This window comes from Theobroma cacao, chromosome 6 (genome assembly GCF_000208745.1).
Source record: "Theobroma cacao cultivar B97-61/B2 chromosome 6, Criollo_cocoa_genome_V2, whole genome shotgun sequence".
In the NCBI taxonomy this organism is placed as follows: domain Eukaryota; kingdom Viridiplantae; phylum Streptophyta; class Magnoliopsida; order Malvales; family Malvaceae; genus Theobroma; species Theobroma cacao.
The window spans coordinates 25,259,192-25,275,625 of NC_030855.1; the positions used below are offsets into that span (position 1 = coordinate 25,259,192).

General features: G+C 36.7%; 2 protein-coding genes across 2 annotated transcripts; both read left to right on the forward strand.

Annotated features, from left to right (window-relative positions):
• Positions 7,924–9,100, forward strand: LOC18597144. The gene has a single exon (XM_007026003.2). It carries the CDS (start codon positions 8,090–8,092, stop codon positions 8,741–8,743), a length of 654 nt encoding a protein of 217 aa, XP_007026065.2. The 5' UTR covers positions 7,924–8,089; the 3' UTR covers positions 8,744–9,100.
• LOC18597145 (calcium-dependent protein kinase 21) lies at positions 11,849–16,085 on the forward strand. The gene is given in 9 exon segments (XM_007026004.2): positions 11,849–12,762; positions 13,165–13,308; positions 13,427–13,579; positions 13,836–13,951; positions 14,693–14,860; positions 14,973–15,100; positions 15,490–15,589; positions 15,672–15,729; positions 15,732–16,085. Coding segments are annotated over 9 exon segments (1,644 nt in total). The 5' UTR covers positions 11,849–12,029; the 3' UTR covers positions 15,776–16,085.

Sequence of the window (16,434 nt, forward strand, 5' to 3'; positions counted from 1 at the left end):
AGTATTTATTTCTCATCATAGTTTTTTTATTTTTTAATTAAAAATCTTTAAATTTTAATAAATAGTATTTTTATCACTTACCCATTATTCCTTAACCATTCTTAAAATTATTCCTGCCAACCAAATAATGGAATAAGTAATAATAGCAATTTCTATCATATTTCATTTTCATTAACCAATCTACATAATAGCTATTCTTTCTCTATTCTATTCTTATTCTATTCTTTCTAGTAAACCAAGCATGCCATTAGTTTTCGCTTGACAGAAATTCAGAGAGTTTTCCCTTGATATTTGGTCTTTAAGAAAAGCCATTATGCCAACGCATATTCAAGTTCTTCTATATGCTAAACCATTCTTTTCATTGTGCTGGTGGGGCAAGGAGAGTGGAATTGCTTTCCAAGTTGTTTACAACTTTGGGCTCATTTCCAAGAAAGAAGAGAAATAATTTTCGTAATAAGGTCATTTAAATTTATTATAATTTAAAAAAAAATTCAAAGATTTAGATGCCTATCACAGAATTAAAAAGGAAAAAGAAATGAGAAGAAAAATTTAGATGCCAAGATGTGATTGTCCCAACTGTTCACATCAGCATAGACCGACCCTCCTTGAACTTTCATGTCTGCAATTATTTGTCTTCATATCATGCATTGTCTCACATAGAAAACATAACTTTCCAGTTGCCATTGGGCATTCATTCATCATCATCAGCTTAAAGATATCCCATCTGAAGTCCAATCTTGTCTTCCATGCCCATGTCAAAGCCACTTGTCTATGAGAATATTATAGTAGCCAGCCCTCGATATGCCTTTATCCCCATACATCAGAAGTTAGATAGTACTTTGTTTGTGCTATCATGTCATCTAGCAGAACTACCAAAGTGAGATGACATGTCGTGTCCAAAATTAATGGGTTTAGCGAGCAATTTATGAGCCACTATCCAAAGGGTTTCAAAGTATTTGGATAATGCATTAGCAACAGCTACACTTTCATGGTTGCTTCGGCTTGATTGGCATGGGCTGCTGCAAGCCCATAAATATTTTGCACCTAACTTGGACGTTCCCGAGCCAGTGGCTGTGGGTGGAAGTTTGAGATCATAATGATGGAATTTTGTTCCTAAACAGAAATATAAATAGGTCTCAAGTACAAACAGATATTTTTTTCTCTTCATGATCTTTTGTAATGAAACCAAACACTACATCTGGTGCAACTGGTTGTTTAGCTTATATTAATAAAGATAGAACAAAGATCCTTTAATGCAAAATTCAAGTCCAAATCAGGATAATTAACACCACTAATTGCCCCCACATGCCAACATATGTTACAAGACAGATAGCAGAAGTAACTGACCATTTTGCCAAGAAAAGATAGTTAAACTGGACAGCAATTTCACTTCTGGTGGGTGATTAAGATCTCAATTCTTGTATGTTGCAAATTGAGATTTCAACCTATAAAGGTTTACATGAAGTCCAGCAAACTAAATGCATAGACATGGGACAGGGCTTTTGATGAAAGTTTTGACCTCATATGTGGCCATGTCATTTGAATGAACTTATGCAACAGAATGCAGTTAAGCAAAATCAATCATGCTCAGATTCTTTCAAGATATAGATATGAACCCATATTCAGATTTGAGAAAATGAAGGTTTACTTGTATTTTTTGGTAACAATGTTGACATCCAGCTGCCTCGATATGCATCTGAACATTGCTAAGCTAACTCAGAAAGTTCTGGTGCACATACACATCTTCCAGAACCCTGGTTAGTTGAGTTTTTAAATGACAATTTTCAAGGTTTATCAGATAACCTAGTTGAAACCCTTGATCAAAAATAAAAAAGATGACAATTGTTTGAGGCAGAACATGACCTTGATTTGATCTGCCTTGGGGCCTAGTGACACTTATCATATGATAGGATATATGCCAAAGTGATGTTTTAGGCAAAACAAAGAGCTAGCCATAGTGTATCCCTTCATGATTGAAAGAAACCCCACCTTCAATGAGAAATGGACCTGGCAGCAGCACCAGAACCACAAGCTCTAGGCACCACACCATGCAAGTGGGCGGAGCACTTCTCTCTGGTATATAAGAGATAACCCCCCATCATGTAAAGATATATACTTTCTGTTAACTGTCATTCTAACTGATCCATACCAAGAGTAAGTACAGTTAATTGACACAACTACATGATCAGTTGTAATAAACATAACCCGAAAGTGACTTTACAACCATCTGAAAGTGGTCTTGAGACTCTTTCAAATTCGTGGAGAGACACTAACTAAAGGTATAGCAGGTTGTAACCTTAAATCAGTGATAGACACAAAGGCAATGGGGTCAATCACTCAACATTCAGAACTATTTTTGATTAATCAATTAGTTCAATAATTCATGTTTAATGTGTAGGTTTTTTTTAAGAAAGGAGTAGCAATTATGAAATTCAGGACCTTGATGATCAACTTGAAGAGGCAACATATGGTCAAACAAGAGGATCCCTTTATGTTTTGGAAGGGTAAGATTCTTGCCAATTTCATATTTTATAATAGCATATTGATTAAGATTGGCTCATTGGTGAATAAATTACACAACTAGGAATCCTTGTATCAGAAGAAAAAGATGCTTTTCTTTTTCTTCTTCTTTTTTTGAAAATGAAAAGATGCTTTTCAAGTACTAGAATATTGTGATTGTTTATGTCTTTCTATAAAAGAAGGCATGAACAACTACTGCAACTAGTATCTCTCCTAGCTGTGCTGCTGAAGAAAATATTGGGATTTAAGTACTTGGCCCCGCCTGGAAATGTTACCAGGATTTATTGCCGTCAGGTTGTCTTGGAAAAATAATGGCAGATAGCTTGCATTTCGACAGTGCTATGTCATGTATTAAGAATCTTAGTTGTAAGGTAACAGATACAACATGATGAAAATGAAGTAACATAGTTATTAGAAAGTGACAATGACAATAGAGAGTATGGTCAATCAGAATGTGGGCAAGAAAAAGGAGAAGTAAAAGAGATTGATTAACCTGTCAACAAATGAGAAAACAAAGCTTGTTTAATTAAGTATAAAAGCACTATATTTGATATTAATCTGAACCATGCATTAAAGTTAGTGCAAATTGCTGAACTATATGCAATTTTCAAACAAGGAAAGAACATTTTGAAGTGTAACTTTCACCATTGAAATTATTGATGATCACACCCCACTTTCTACCCCACCAATAAAGGGAAAAAGAAAGATTAGGAAAATCTAAGAATTCCAATCCCTCCAAGAACAACCGCTATTTTCATGTGCTCATGGCTACAAAAGCAGGTGGTGTCAGTATAAGAAGCGAGAACTAGTGAACAACTGTACAGGCTCAGTGAGGTATGCCACTAATATTTGAAATCCAACCCCTAGGGAAATTGCTGGTCCATCTAGATCCCTCCCTATATCTCTAGTTTGTCAAGGAATAGGGGCTATTTTGTCAACCACTCTCAGTAACTCAGCAGCCAATTATTCAACCGCTCTGAGATTCATTGTTCAATATCAGTAATCATAAGTCCAGAAAAGAACATATTTAGAGTACCCTAACATGGAATATTGTAATTGATCAACACAAGAGAATAAGATGGGTGATGAATTTGGATGGCAGAGTATGAATTAGTATCAGTACTGCACCATTCAAGGGTAGCAAAACCCTTGTTATGGAACCATCTATCCTTCAAGGGGAGATAAGACGTGTGTGTGCACATGCAAATGTTCATAACAATGAAAGACAGGGCCAACCCTGAAAGTAACAATTCCAAAATAGGGATCAGTTGGTGGTTGTTGCTGTTCAATCTGTCATTCCTAAAGATAGAATCCATCCCACCACCCACAGTGCTGAAACGGTTCTCAACTTGCATTTTTTTTTTGTTGTTATATTGGACTGGATCCCCCCATCTTTGATCATAATCTTTGAATTTCCTGACTCATCACTCTTTGTCATTCATATCGATCAGTTCCCCCCTAGAGTAAAGTGAAAACTTTGTCACCTACATGGCACCAAGATATTATAGTGCATGCCAGACTAGCCTTGGCACTGTACAGAAATTTGTACTAGTATACGTTTTTCCATTATATTCAGAGGTTCGATCATATTAATAAACAATACGTACAAAGAACAAAACAAAAGGTTAAAGATCGAGATAAACCAAAAAAGAAGTCACCCCTCTTGGCTACATCAACAGCATTTTTAAGAGAAATAGAACATAATTAAACAAGAGGAGGCAGTCAAGATTACTGTCTACTCTTCAATCCTCATTGGAACACCCATGGGGGTTTGATAAAACAGGAGAGTTAAGCCATGCAAATGTGCCAACAGCCACGTTCATATTTTTTTCATTTTCATGCAAGTTTTTCATTTACGGTGGGAACTGTCTTGCACTCGCTGTAAGGAGGCGTGGCCCTGTAGTTCAGTTCTAGAAAACGATGGAGCCCACTGCCCTGCAACATTTGATTGAGTAGCTCGTGCAAGAGTCTCGTTTCATTGGCTGGCCTGACAACTCCGAGCCTTACTTCCCGACAAAGCCCTCCCACCCCAACAAAACTTCGCTGATTCTTCCCTAGTACATCAAACCTTTTCTTAAACTAATCACAGTCTGTGTGTCTTTTCCTCGTCGTCACACTCATTAAACTCATAAAAATAATCCCCTGATTCCTCCCCAGTACAATCATTACTAAAGCTCTGATCCTACAGATCTAACCGGGGCATGCATTGGAATATATATATATATACACAAGCCATCATATGGCCGCACACACATATCGAAATCAAGAGAATTACCAAAAAGTTATTAGGATCTCTACCATATAAAAACCACGCTCCTTGCAAACCATGACATCACATGCATCGATATCACAAAATGCTTTGGGGATTTGTTGCAGAGGGGGGGATATGGTGGTGGTTGCGGTGGTGCTGGTGGTGAGTTGTGGCAAGTGTGCAGCAGGTGAGATTCTGAGTCTGCCTAAATATGACACAGGACCCAGATCTTGTCTTTGGCGTACCCTAAGCCATGGAACTCTCCATATGTATCTCCATGGAGAGATCCCAAACCCCATGACATAATCTGCTTTTGCTGATTATGGTAGTGCGTTTTTTGGGCTGTCATGTTTTGGTGTACAAGGACACCCGTGGTGGGTCATGCATGCGGAGGGAGAGTTTAGGAGGATTTCTTTTTGATACACATCCGTTGCCTCTCCCATGGACCCTTTTAAATGTCATGAACTCTCTCCCATGTTATTGGATGGTTTTTGTTTGATCTGTGAACATATTTTATAGCCGCCATTTGATCCTCAATGGCAATCGGTGATCCCCACCTTGATCAGATAGGATTGCCTCGATTGGATTTCGATGTCACATGGCAAGATCCCTCATGCTCAACACAACTATACAATTACCAAATGTTGAGACATGAGCACCTAATGTACATGTTCATATCATCATCCTCATCACACAAAAGTTAAATACTGACTTGGCGACAATGTCTGCAGCACGATCAATTTCTGATCAATCTGTTAAATTTAATTCAAGTCATAAAAGATGGAATTAAGTTTAAGATCCATCTCTCTCTGTGAGTAGTACTTATTTTCTGTATATCTTTTAAGTTTGTTGGGTACCATGAGTTTGTATATTCCTCTTTAACGCCATGTAACGATTATCCGATTGCTAAACAAAATGAAGAGAACTGGGGTCCTTATGTACCAAAAGTTTTTGAAGTATATCACAGTGAGCAGAAAAAAAGGAATGACCATCCGATTAACAAAGCTAAGCGAGCATAGGATGCTGATTGAACTATGATAGATCAAGTCCTAGCCAAGCCTTGGGTCAGGGTGCCACAATCTGCCGAAAACCCAACCACTGGGAATGGGTCCAGGGGCAGGTCCGGTCACTGCAAACCGAGGTCCCACCCCCACTGTCAACTCTTCACTAAAAGGCCAACACAAGGGAGAGAGACTAGCTCAATAATAGCATACTTCAACAATCATTGACAATACGAGTTGATGTATTTCTTTCTTGCAAAATCTTCAATCACAAATTCATTTTATTCTTGTTAATTCTAGATTTTTCAAGAAATTTATGATCAATAATTCGTATATAGGTAATATCTCTGTTCTGAAACAATTGAATTATAAAATGATATTTTTGTTTTCAAAAATAAAAAAATAGGTGATTTAAATTTAAATTTTTAAATCAAATGTTTGGATTTTATTTGTTACTTAAAATTATATTAATTATATTTTCGTTAAGAGATAAGAATTCAATTAAATAAAATAAAAAAAATTAAAAACTTGAGATCTTTTTATTATTTTAAGAAAATTAAGGGTTCAAGTTTGGGGTTAAAAGAGGCTTGCTATTGGGCTTTTTCGTCGGCCTTATGATTGCAAGGTTTTCGTTATGACGGTGAAATTGGTGATAAGGTTTTTATTTGTTTAACAAAACGACAAAGCAAATCGTGGGACCCCCCCAAAAAGGGGGCCCCCACCCTTCCCCTTTGTATTCTCAACCGCTCAATGTGCCCATCACCAGAGACTTTGCTTTTTCTTAACCCTCACCCACAAGTGGGATTAATTTAACCTTCAAACCACTCAAATTAATTAATAAAAAAATTTTAAAAAAATTATTTATTTATAATTGATGTGTTACGAGCATACTATATCTAAACCATAAATATACAAAAATAAAAATTTAACAAAATTTTAAATTATGAATATATAAATTAATGATATATCATATATAAATATTTTATATTTAATGCACCATCAATATAAAAATTTGATATATTATTAATGAATACAATATTTTTTTATTAATAAATAAATTTGAAAATCTAGAATCTTTTAAAATAAATATTTATATCTTTTATAATAATATATTTATATATAAATATTATACATTAACGACACACTATAATAAATCCTAATTTTTTAAATAAACTTGTTTAGAATCTCCTAAAACATCAATTATAGGAAGGCCAATTTATTGTCACTGTCATTAGCCTTAGCCCCCCCTTTTTAAAGAATTAGTAAAAATAAATAATAAATAAAAAATTAGACCGTCGATAGTTAGCCACGTGGCGTGATGTGGACGTCATCGGTGGGATCCATTTACACTTGTTGGAGGATTAAAGGACTGATGGAGTGAGAGGGAGGAGGGTTTAATTCTGAGCACCCACGTGGAGAGGCGGGACCCGTTTGGATGGACTGGACGTAGTCAAACAAGATAGGTTTTTATGGGTGGGCTCCACTACCTAATGAGGAGAATGAAAATCTGACGTGGATATATCTAATCAACGTCATTTGAATCTTTTACGTACAAAAATGCGTGCCTAACTAACGCTTATTAATCATTAAATAAGTTATATCAAATAAATAATAATAATGTAATTCATATAAAAATATCGTAAAATTTACCTGTCACAATTTTATTATAATGATTATATTTAATGGAACGTTATTATATAATATTACTTAATTATAAAATATTGTTTCCATAAATAAATAAAAAGTAGTTTAAAATAAATATAATCTTTAATACTATATAATAAGTCCAAAGTTTGGAGGTGAAGTTATTAATAAGGAATGACACTGATTATCCAAAAATCCAAATTGGTTATCGGCGTTTACCTCCAACCAGGTGGGCTGGTGCATTACACGCTCATTGAAAGCAGCGCGTTAGCCCACTTTCCTTTGAAAAAACAGTTCATAGTAGGAAGCATTTGTTTATGTGTTTTTTTACAGTTTCGTGACAGTCTTGGCGTCTTCTATTCTCACCATTCATCTTGGTTGGAAGTGAGGTGAAGTTGAAGAGATGAAATGAAGACAAAATGAAGTCCAAATTCACATGAAATGAAATGTCTTCCACTGTCTCATGCTCATTCTCTAAATGCTATATATACGTAGTCTCCCCCTCCAGGCCTCCTTATGTTTGAGTCTCTTCGCTAATGGACTCGAATTGATATTCACCTCCATTCTTTTTTTTTTTAGCTTGATTCTCCTTAGAATAGAATTTTTTTTCATTTTCATTTTTGGGGTTTTTTTTTATTTTCTTTTTAGGGGTGTTGAATATTTGGATTGTTTCATGGCGAAAGGCCGGCGGTTGACCACCAGCAGAAGCGAACGGTTTCTTGGGAGTTACAGTTACGGGCATAGCCTAGGGGACGCCGTCACGGACGAACCGGAACTCGGGGAGGAAGATGTCTGGTCGATGGTTGACAACGTCGCGGAGCGAGACGACCAGAATGTCAATAATTCTCAGAGCGAGTGGAGTCCACGCGCTGAGGCGGAGAGTAATGGGAACGGGAACTTGGACGTGAGGGGGGGACGTCGACGAGTGGCCCGGGGTGACCGCCACGTGGGCGGGCTGTCCTTGGCTTTCGAGGATTCTTCTTCCACGAAGCCTAGGATCGTGCACCAGTTCCGTGGCCACGATGGCATGGCGGCCGCAGCTTCTCCACGTGGACACCATATGGCCACGTCAGCACCGGTGAACGTGCCTGACTGGAGTAAGATTTACAGGGTCGATTCGGTGGAGTCGATACACGACTCGGATGACGGGCTTGATGACGGTGACTCGGAGATGGTTCCCCCGCACGAGTACTTGGCGCGCGAGTACGCTCGGAGTAAGAAAATGGGCGGGGCTTCGGTTTTTGAAGGCGTGGGTCGGACCCTCAAGGGCCGGGACTTAAGGCGGGTCAGGGATGCGGTTTGGAGCCAAACAGGGTTCGATGGTTAACCAATTTGTTAGCCAGCCGACCAAAAGACCCAAAAAAAAAAAGTAAATGATTGATTAAAAAATTGCTACTACAATATTCTTTTTGACTTGAGCAATGATTCGGTTGAGTCGACTCAGATGAGTCAACTTAGTGGCGAGTGAGCTCAAGCAGGATTTTGATTTGAGAGAGAAAGGGAGAGAGAGGACAGTCCTAAATTCTGTTCTTGGACTAAACAATTTGGAAGTTGAAGTGTGTTTCCAATTTCTCTTTAGTGGTAATTCTGGTACAAATTTCAGAAAAGGAAAAAAAAGAAAATATTCCATTTTCATGGGCCATCCCCATCCTGATGTTACAATAAACTCCAAAATGAACTAGAAGTGTGAGCCTTTGTTTCCAAAGTATATATATATTTTTGGGTTATTTCCGAATTATGCCAATTTGCAAACATACTAATAAATGAAAACTTTAACCATTTATAATTTCATATCTACGAAAAAATTCCACGCAAGTGAATAAAAATTTAATATCGAAATCATCTTTTTATCATTTCTATAACTTTCAATTCCGAACTTGTACTAAAAATCAACAAATTACAAAAATTTAAATATTAATTCGAACATTTAATTCAGTGATAATTCAAGAGATGCAAGTGTGACATCTTGTCATAAGTAATCCAAAACATTGTGTTACCAAGTAGTTAAGGCGAAATAAAGGGTGCATGTAAGAGGGAGAGACGAAACCAAATTTGCTTTTGATGGAAGGTGATGGATGGAGAAACCATGAGGTCGGGATTACCACAATATGATATTCAATATCATACATCTGATGTAAATGTGATTGTTAAAAACTATATAATAATTTAAGTCTACCACTACTAATAACTTGAGTTTAAGTTTTTAAAAATTATGTGATTTAAATTAAAAAAATTATTAGACCACTGATTGAACTTTGATACTTACACACAAGTATACGAGATGGGCGAGAGAGGTGTTTCGTTGGCTTAATTTTGTAGCCAAAGAAGAAACAATTGTCAAAGGTGGACTCAAGAGGGGGGTTCATGGCTTTTGTTCGCCTTTTGGCAAGACAATGACAACCGGTCGCCATTATTTCCAAAAGCATCAGAGCAGAGGGTGTTTCTGTTTTTGCTTGAGAACCATTCGTTCTAATTCCTCTGTGGATATTTTCAGGGACCCATGTTTGAATTTGATCGACGATCATGGGTTTATTGGGTTTTTTAAAGTTCAATTTGTTTTCTTCCCTCAGATTCCCATTCTGTGATCCATTGCAACTGACATGACTTCTTCCCTCCAAGAAAGAAAAAAAAAAAAGCTCTGAAAGATGAACCAAAATCTTCTCTTTTTCACTGTCGTCTCAGGATTCTGGTTTCTTTCTTCCACTGTGATGCTGTTTGATTGGTTATGAAGAACTCGGATGGAGTTTTCGGCAATCAATGTTTGGAAATAAAGCCTTAGTTTTAGCAAACTGAAAAGGAAATCCCATCCGGAATTCACACAAGAATCTGGGCTTCTGGGTTGGCCTCTTCCCACTTTAGGCTTTTGTGATTTTGTGGATCCATAGGAATAGTTGTTGGGCTTACAATAGCCTCAATTTTCATAAAAAAATAATTGAAATCAATCGAATTATAATAAAAATTAAAAAAATCCAAAATAACTTATTTTGATCGGTTTAGTCAAATTGAGGATATTTTTTAAGTTTATTTTTAAATTATTATGAAATATATTACCAATAGCCTTAGATACTGAAAATTGATTGAAATAATCAAATAGATTATTTTTCTTAATTAATTGATTTAGAAAAAAATTGAATTAATTAAATTCAATTGATTTCGATCTACTATTCAAATTAGGCCTTAAGGATGTAAATGAGTGGATATTATACAAGTATTTATAAGTGCTCAACCTAATAATATATCATTCAAATACACTATATTCAATTACAGATCAAGTTTAGTGCTCGTTTCAAGTTTCGGTAAATTTTAAGATTATATTATTTGAACTCAATTATATTAATTCCTATATATTATCAGATAATCTATATTCAATTATAAGACAGAATTAGGTAAAGTTTTTAATATCCATCTTAAGTTCAGATAAATTTTGAATATAAATACCTATTATCTAAATTTGATTATAATAATCTTTAGATATTATCAAATACTCAATATCCTAAATCCGATTATACATATATACTAGGGTCATCCCCTACTGGACCCTGCATGTTGGCCCTTTTTAGTTTGGTCCTCAACTTTGAAGTCCATGGATCCATATGTCAGCCAAATGATTCAAGCAATGGGTCATTAAAACTACCAACACATTAAAGGAAAAGGCAAAAGTCCACTCTCCTAGGCTTTGTGGTGGAACCACTGCCCAAAACTCGACCCTGCAAAGACTACAAAAGCCCACCCAAGCCTGCTCACTTTGGCAAATCCCTTATTACCAGCAGTAGTTGCACTGCCAATGCCGTAATCAAAGGAAAAACATGTCCTGTTTTGGGATCCCTGAAATGACGGGGAGTTTACAGCGCATGTTTTTTGGTTTTCGAAGAACAATCTCAGCCGTAGGCGGCGGGCCTCCGGCAATAGTTTAGCATTGAAAAACATTGATTAAGATAAAAGGACGGTTAGACTTCATTCCACTCGTGACCCCATGTGCTCTGTTGGCTGCTTAGTGCTCTCGATTAGAGTATTTCTTTTGTTGCTAAGCTTATAGTCACACTCACTTGACACGCACTGCACGTGATGAAATTGATGTATATATGTTGTATCCACAGCCATCCTTTTCACCATGACGTAATTTGGATAGGAAGGATTGTGATGTATCACAAAATTCAATGAGTGACCTCAAAAATTCATTTTAATTATGTCATTATTGTTCTTTAATTTCATCAATTATTCATCGTACACGCTTGGAAATAATATGTTAGGTGTCATTTGAATTCAAAAAGTAAAAAAAAAAAGGAGATTTTTTGTTTTAGTTTTTTCATTCAAATACTAATGTAATTAATTAAATAGGTGTTGAATTTTGGTTTTAATTGTAATTGGCATCGTTAATTCGCATTTTCCTTTTTGGTTTTCCATTTTTTGTGGTATTTTATTAATTAATTAACAGCTTTCTTTTACGTCTTAACCCCAAAAAACAGGAAAAGAACTCAACTTTAATCTGGGTTTGGGTTGAAAAATCTCATCTTTTTGAGCAAAGCTTTAACCTTTTTCGCTATCTCGTATCTCTTCCTCAAGAAACCCAATTCCCTAGTTGAATTCTTTCTTTGCAACTCCCAAGTAGCCAGATGGGTTGTTGTGGCAGCAAGCATAAACTGTCAGAACCTGACTACAAAGACTATAGATCAGGTATGCCTCCTTCAAGACCAGTCCAACCAGCTTCTCAACCGCAACCGGTTCAAACCCAGAAAATGTCAGTGCCTCAAATTCAAGCTCCGCAAATGAGGCAGCCCCAACCAATCCCTGCGCCATTGAAACCTTCACCAGCAAGCAGCAGGCCAGTTCAAGGGCAAGAAACGATATTAGGAAAGCCTTTGGAAGACATTAAGCAATACTACACGCTTGGAAAGGAACTTGGTAGAGGCCAGTTTGGCATAACTTACTTGTGCACTGAGAATTCCACTGGCAACACTTATGCTTGCAAATCAATATTGAAGAGAAAGCTGAAAAATAAACAAGACAGAGAGGATATAAAGAAGGAGGTTCAGATTATGCAGCACTTGTCTGGTCAGCCAAATATTGTGGAATTCAGGGGTGCTTATGAGGATAGACAATCTGTTCATCTTGTAATGGAGCTTTGTGCTGGTGGAGAGCTTTTTGATAGGATTACAGCTCAAGGCCATTACTCCGAGAGAGCTGCAGCAGCTATTTGTAGGTCAGTGGTGAATGTGGTTCATATTTGTCATTTCATGGGGGTGATGCATCGTGACCTCAAGCCAGAGAATTTCCTGCTGTCTAGCAAGGATGAGGGAGCTATGTTGAAGGCAACTGATTTTGGGTTGTCGGTCTTTATTGAAGAAGGTTAAATTTCCAATCTTCCCGCTGTTTAATGGTTTTAATGAATTGAGCTCTTTATTTATTTTCGAATGTCTTTTAAAATTTTTGGAGTGAGGCATGTATCTGATTAGAATTTTGATAATTTGCAATATCTACTGCCATATGTCTTTTCTTTCTTCATACTGTGTATGGTTTACTACAGGAATTTTACTGTTTTGTTGCTTAAATTTGTGGTATTTGTTACATTCAATTTTCAGATGCATAGTAAGAAAGTAATTGACACAATTGAAAGGTGGCAGAGTTATAAAGATGCCATTATGATGGGATTATGTTTCTCTGCTATGCCTTCTGATACTATTCTATTTTGTGATTGATTGAAATAAATATTTGCTACTAATGTACTAAACTTTATGGAAAACATCTCAGGGAAGGTATATCGCGATATTGTAGGTAGTGCCTACTATGTTGCTCCTGAAGTTCTACGACGTAGTTATGGAAAGGAAATTGACATCTGGAGTGCTGGAATTATTTTGTATATTCTGCTCAGTGGTGTCCCTCCATTTTGGGCTGGTAATAGAGAAAATATCAAGCTTTTGCTAGTTTTACGTGTTTTAGCATGTCGTTAAGACTCTGCTGTGTGTCGTATTCAATTAACTAAAATATATATTTTTCTCAAATTGTATTGCAGAAACTGAGAAAGGAATATTTGATGCCATTACTGAAGGGGAACTAGAGTTTGAAAGTCAACCATGGCCTTCAATTTCTGAAAGTGCCAAAGATCTAATAAGAAAAATGCTGACAATGGACCCCAAAAAGCGGCTTACCTCTGCACAAGTTCTTGGTCTGTAGTCTTTTTCAATCTTTGGTTATAGTCACTGGAGGTATTTTGTTGGGTCTAGTCTGTTGGTCTGGCTTTCCTCAGAAATTTAAATGTCTGATGGTTTCTTTTTAAATTTTGATTTATTCATATGACATCATATTATCTGCAGTCTTGTCTTTTTAGTCAACTGATTAAGATAGGTTCATATTAATCTTCTGATATTATGTTTGTCTGTTTCTGATGCTTTTGATTAACATGTGATAATTGGTATGGTCAGAGCATCCTTGGATGAGAGAAGGTGGGGAAGCATCAGACAAGCCAATAGATAGTGCAGTTCTCTCCAGATTGAAGCAATTCAGGGCAATGAATAAGCTGAAGAAACTTGCATTGAAGGTACAGTATCAAACTGGATTGAAGAAGCTCCTTAATACAAAAAGTTTGTCTTTAACTACAGTCAAAATTGTGATATGATTGCAAATGTGGTACATTTACGTTTTTGGACCAGTTGTGATAGTGGCCCTTCTAGTAATACTGTAAATTTTCTATAGTTGAATATTCCATAGGCATATTTGGCATGCAGTAAGTATGCAGAGAACAGAATCACAATTTCTTAGTGCTCATATGGCTGTTTGTTCTGACTAAAGAAGCTGAGAATGGGCATTTTGATTTCCTCATATAGAACAACAGCCACCGTTCTCAGTGCAATTATGGGCCAATGCCGCACCTAGTAGTCTAGCACCCCATCCACACCACCAGCATCACAATGTTGCCATCACTGATCAAACCTATGTCCATTGCCAGCACTTCAATGAGCAGCTCACAGCAGCACTACTAGTCTCCACTATCAAGTGCTGCCCAGCCACCAGTCCACAGCTACTTCACTTCTGTCATGACCATGCACACCATAAATCCTCCACTTCTATTACTAAACAATAGCATGGCCATGACTGCAGGCCTTTGCTTATTCTATAGCCTTCTTAATCTACCTAAGCATGATAGTTTATGCAGTATACTTGTTTTCTTTCAACAGATATCCTGAAAGTATTTAGACCTTTGAGTTATACCGGTGTAGATGGTTACGGTTCTTCTTTCTGTCTTCATTTAATAATGTTGGTTTATTTGGAAATTCCCTAGGTTATTGCAGAAAATCTATCTGAAGAAGAGATTAAAGGTCTTAAAGCAATGTTCACAAACATGGACACAGACAAGAGTGGCACAATCACCTATGAGGAACTGAAGGCAGGTTTGGCTCGTCTTGGATCAAAGCTCTCTGAAGCTGAAGTCAAGCAATTAATGCAAGCTGTAAGTTTTCATCTACCCCTCAACTGATACCATTGCTATTTGTTTACAGTTGAATATTGCTTGCATCTAACACTCAACTGGCATCCTTGGAATTATGTGCAATACATTTCAGGCTGATGTGGATGGAAATGGAACGATAGACTATATTGAATTTATCTCAGCTACAATGCATAGATACAGACTTGAAAGAGATGAGCACCTGTACAAAGCATTCCAGTATTTTGATAAAGATAACAGTGGGTGAGTCCTGAGGTTTCCTATTTTCATAATTATAGCTGCATCGTTTTACTGATCTCATCCTAAACTGTCTGCACTGGCCATTGAACTAATTATTTCTACTAAAGAGCATATGAATTTTTTCCTGTTAAATGTTAAAAATACACGTGCAAGCAATGGCTATGGCCTAGCTCAGTGATCCTGTTATATCTGTTACTATCTAGATTGTTTGGTTTTCTACCATATTGTGCACTGAAGTAACATCAGATTTTCATTTATGACTTCTGGATCTTCTCTTCAAAGGTTCTGAATAAGAGATTCTTCAGGAGCTAAAATTTTGAGGGGCTTCCACGACAAATTTATAGACTGCCCTTTGTTTGAGATATTTCATCACCATGTATTATTCTTTGCAGGTACATCACAAAGGATGAATTAGAGACTGCTATGAAGGAGTATGGAATGGGTGATGAAGCCAGCATCAGGGAAGTGATCTCTGAGGTGGATACAGATAACGTAAGTTTGTTTCCAAATCAAGCTTTGGAAACTTCTTATAAGGTTATTAATTAATGGTACTGATACCATTTGAATTGAACAGGATGGGAAAATTAACTATGAGGAGTTCTGCACAATGATGAGAAGTGGGACACAACAAACTGGAAAGCTTTTTTAGATGTTATTGATGGTTCCATTACCAAGTAACGACCGAGTTTCGGAAGACTGAAGTGATGTAACAGCGTCAGCAGGAGTAGAGAAATCACACCAGAAGGTCTGGTGTGGATATAGACTCGATAGTCCAGGATCATTTTCTTTTATGGTCCTTAGACATCCTGATTCTAAAGGTGGGTAGTTTGAGAAATCGAGGGTATTAATTAAAATTGATTTAAGTTGCATTGCTTATGTATATCTACTATCTAAATAATTTATCTATCAGTTTCCAAGTTCTTTCCCTGATTTTTCTCTTTTTAGGGTGATTCATTTTATCTTTATGAAATGGCTCATAACGCGATCATGTTCTTTTGTCAAATTACTCTTACATCAATATTACTGCAGCCTAAATCTTGTCCACAGCTGGTATTGTCAAATAATAAATGGAGATCCCTACCTGGTAACTGATAAGGTTTGTTTCTGACAGATTTCAATGAAAGGAATTACAATTTGAATTTCGAAGAACCAGTAGCTAAACCTTAAGGAATTTGGGTGGTAACTTTAACTAGAGCCTGAGTTTATGGGTGGATTGGAGCCATGCCACTGGTCTTCCAAAAATTTGTTCCAGGGGCTGTCAGCTGTTGATAGATAAGAGGTGCCATACTTAAATAAGAAGAAAACTTAAGGTCCTTAATGAACTTTTCTTCAACCCA

Bases quoted from the DNA above. Each gene is read 5' to 3' on its own strand.
- LOC18597144 (XM_007026003.2), top strand. From the start codon at position 8,090: ATGGCGAAAGGCCGGCGGTTGACCACCAGCAGAAGCGAACGGTTTCTT.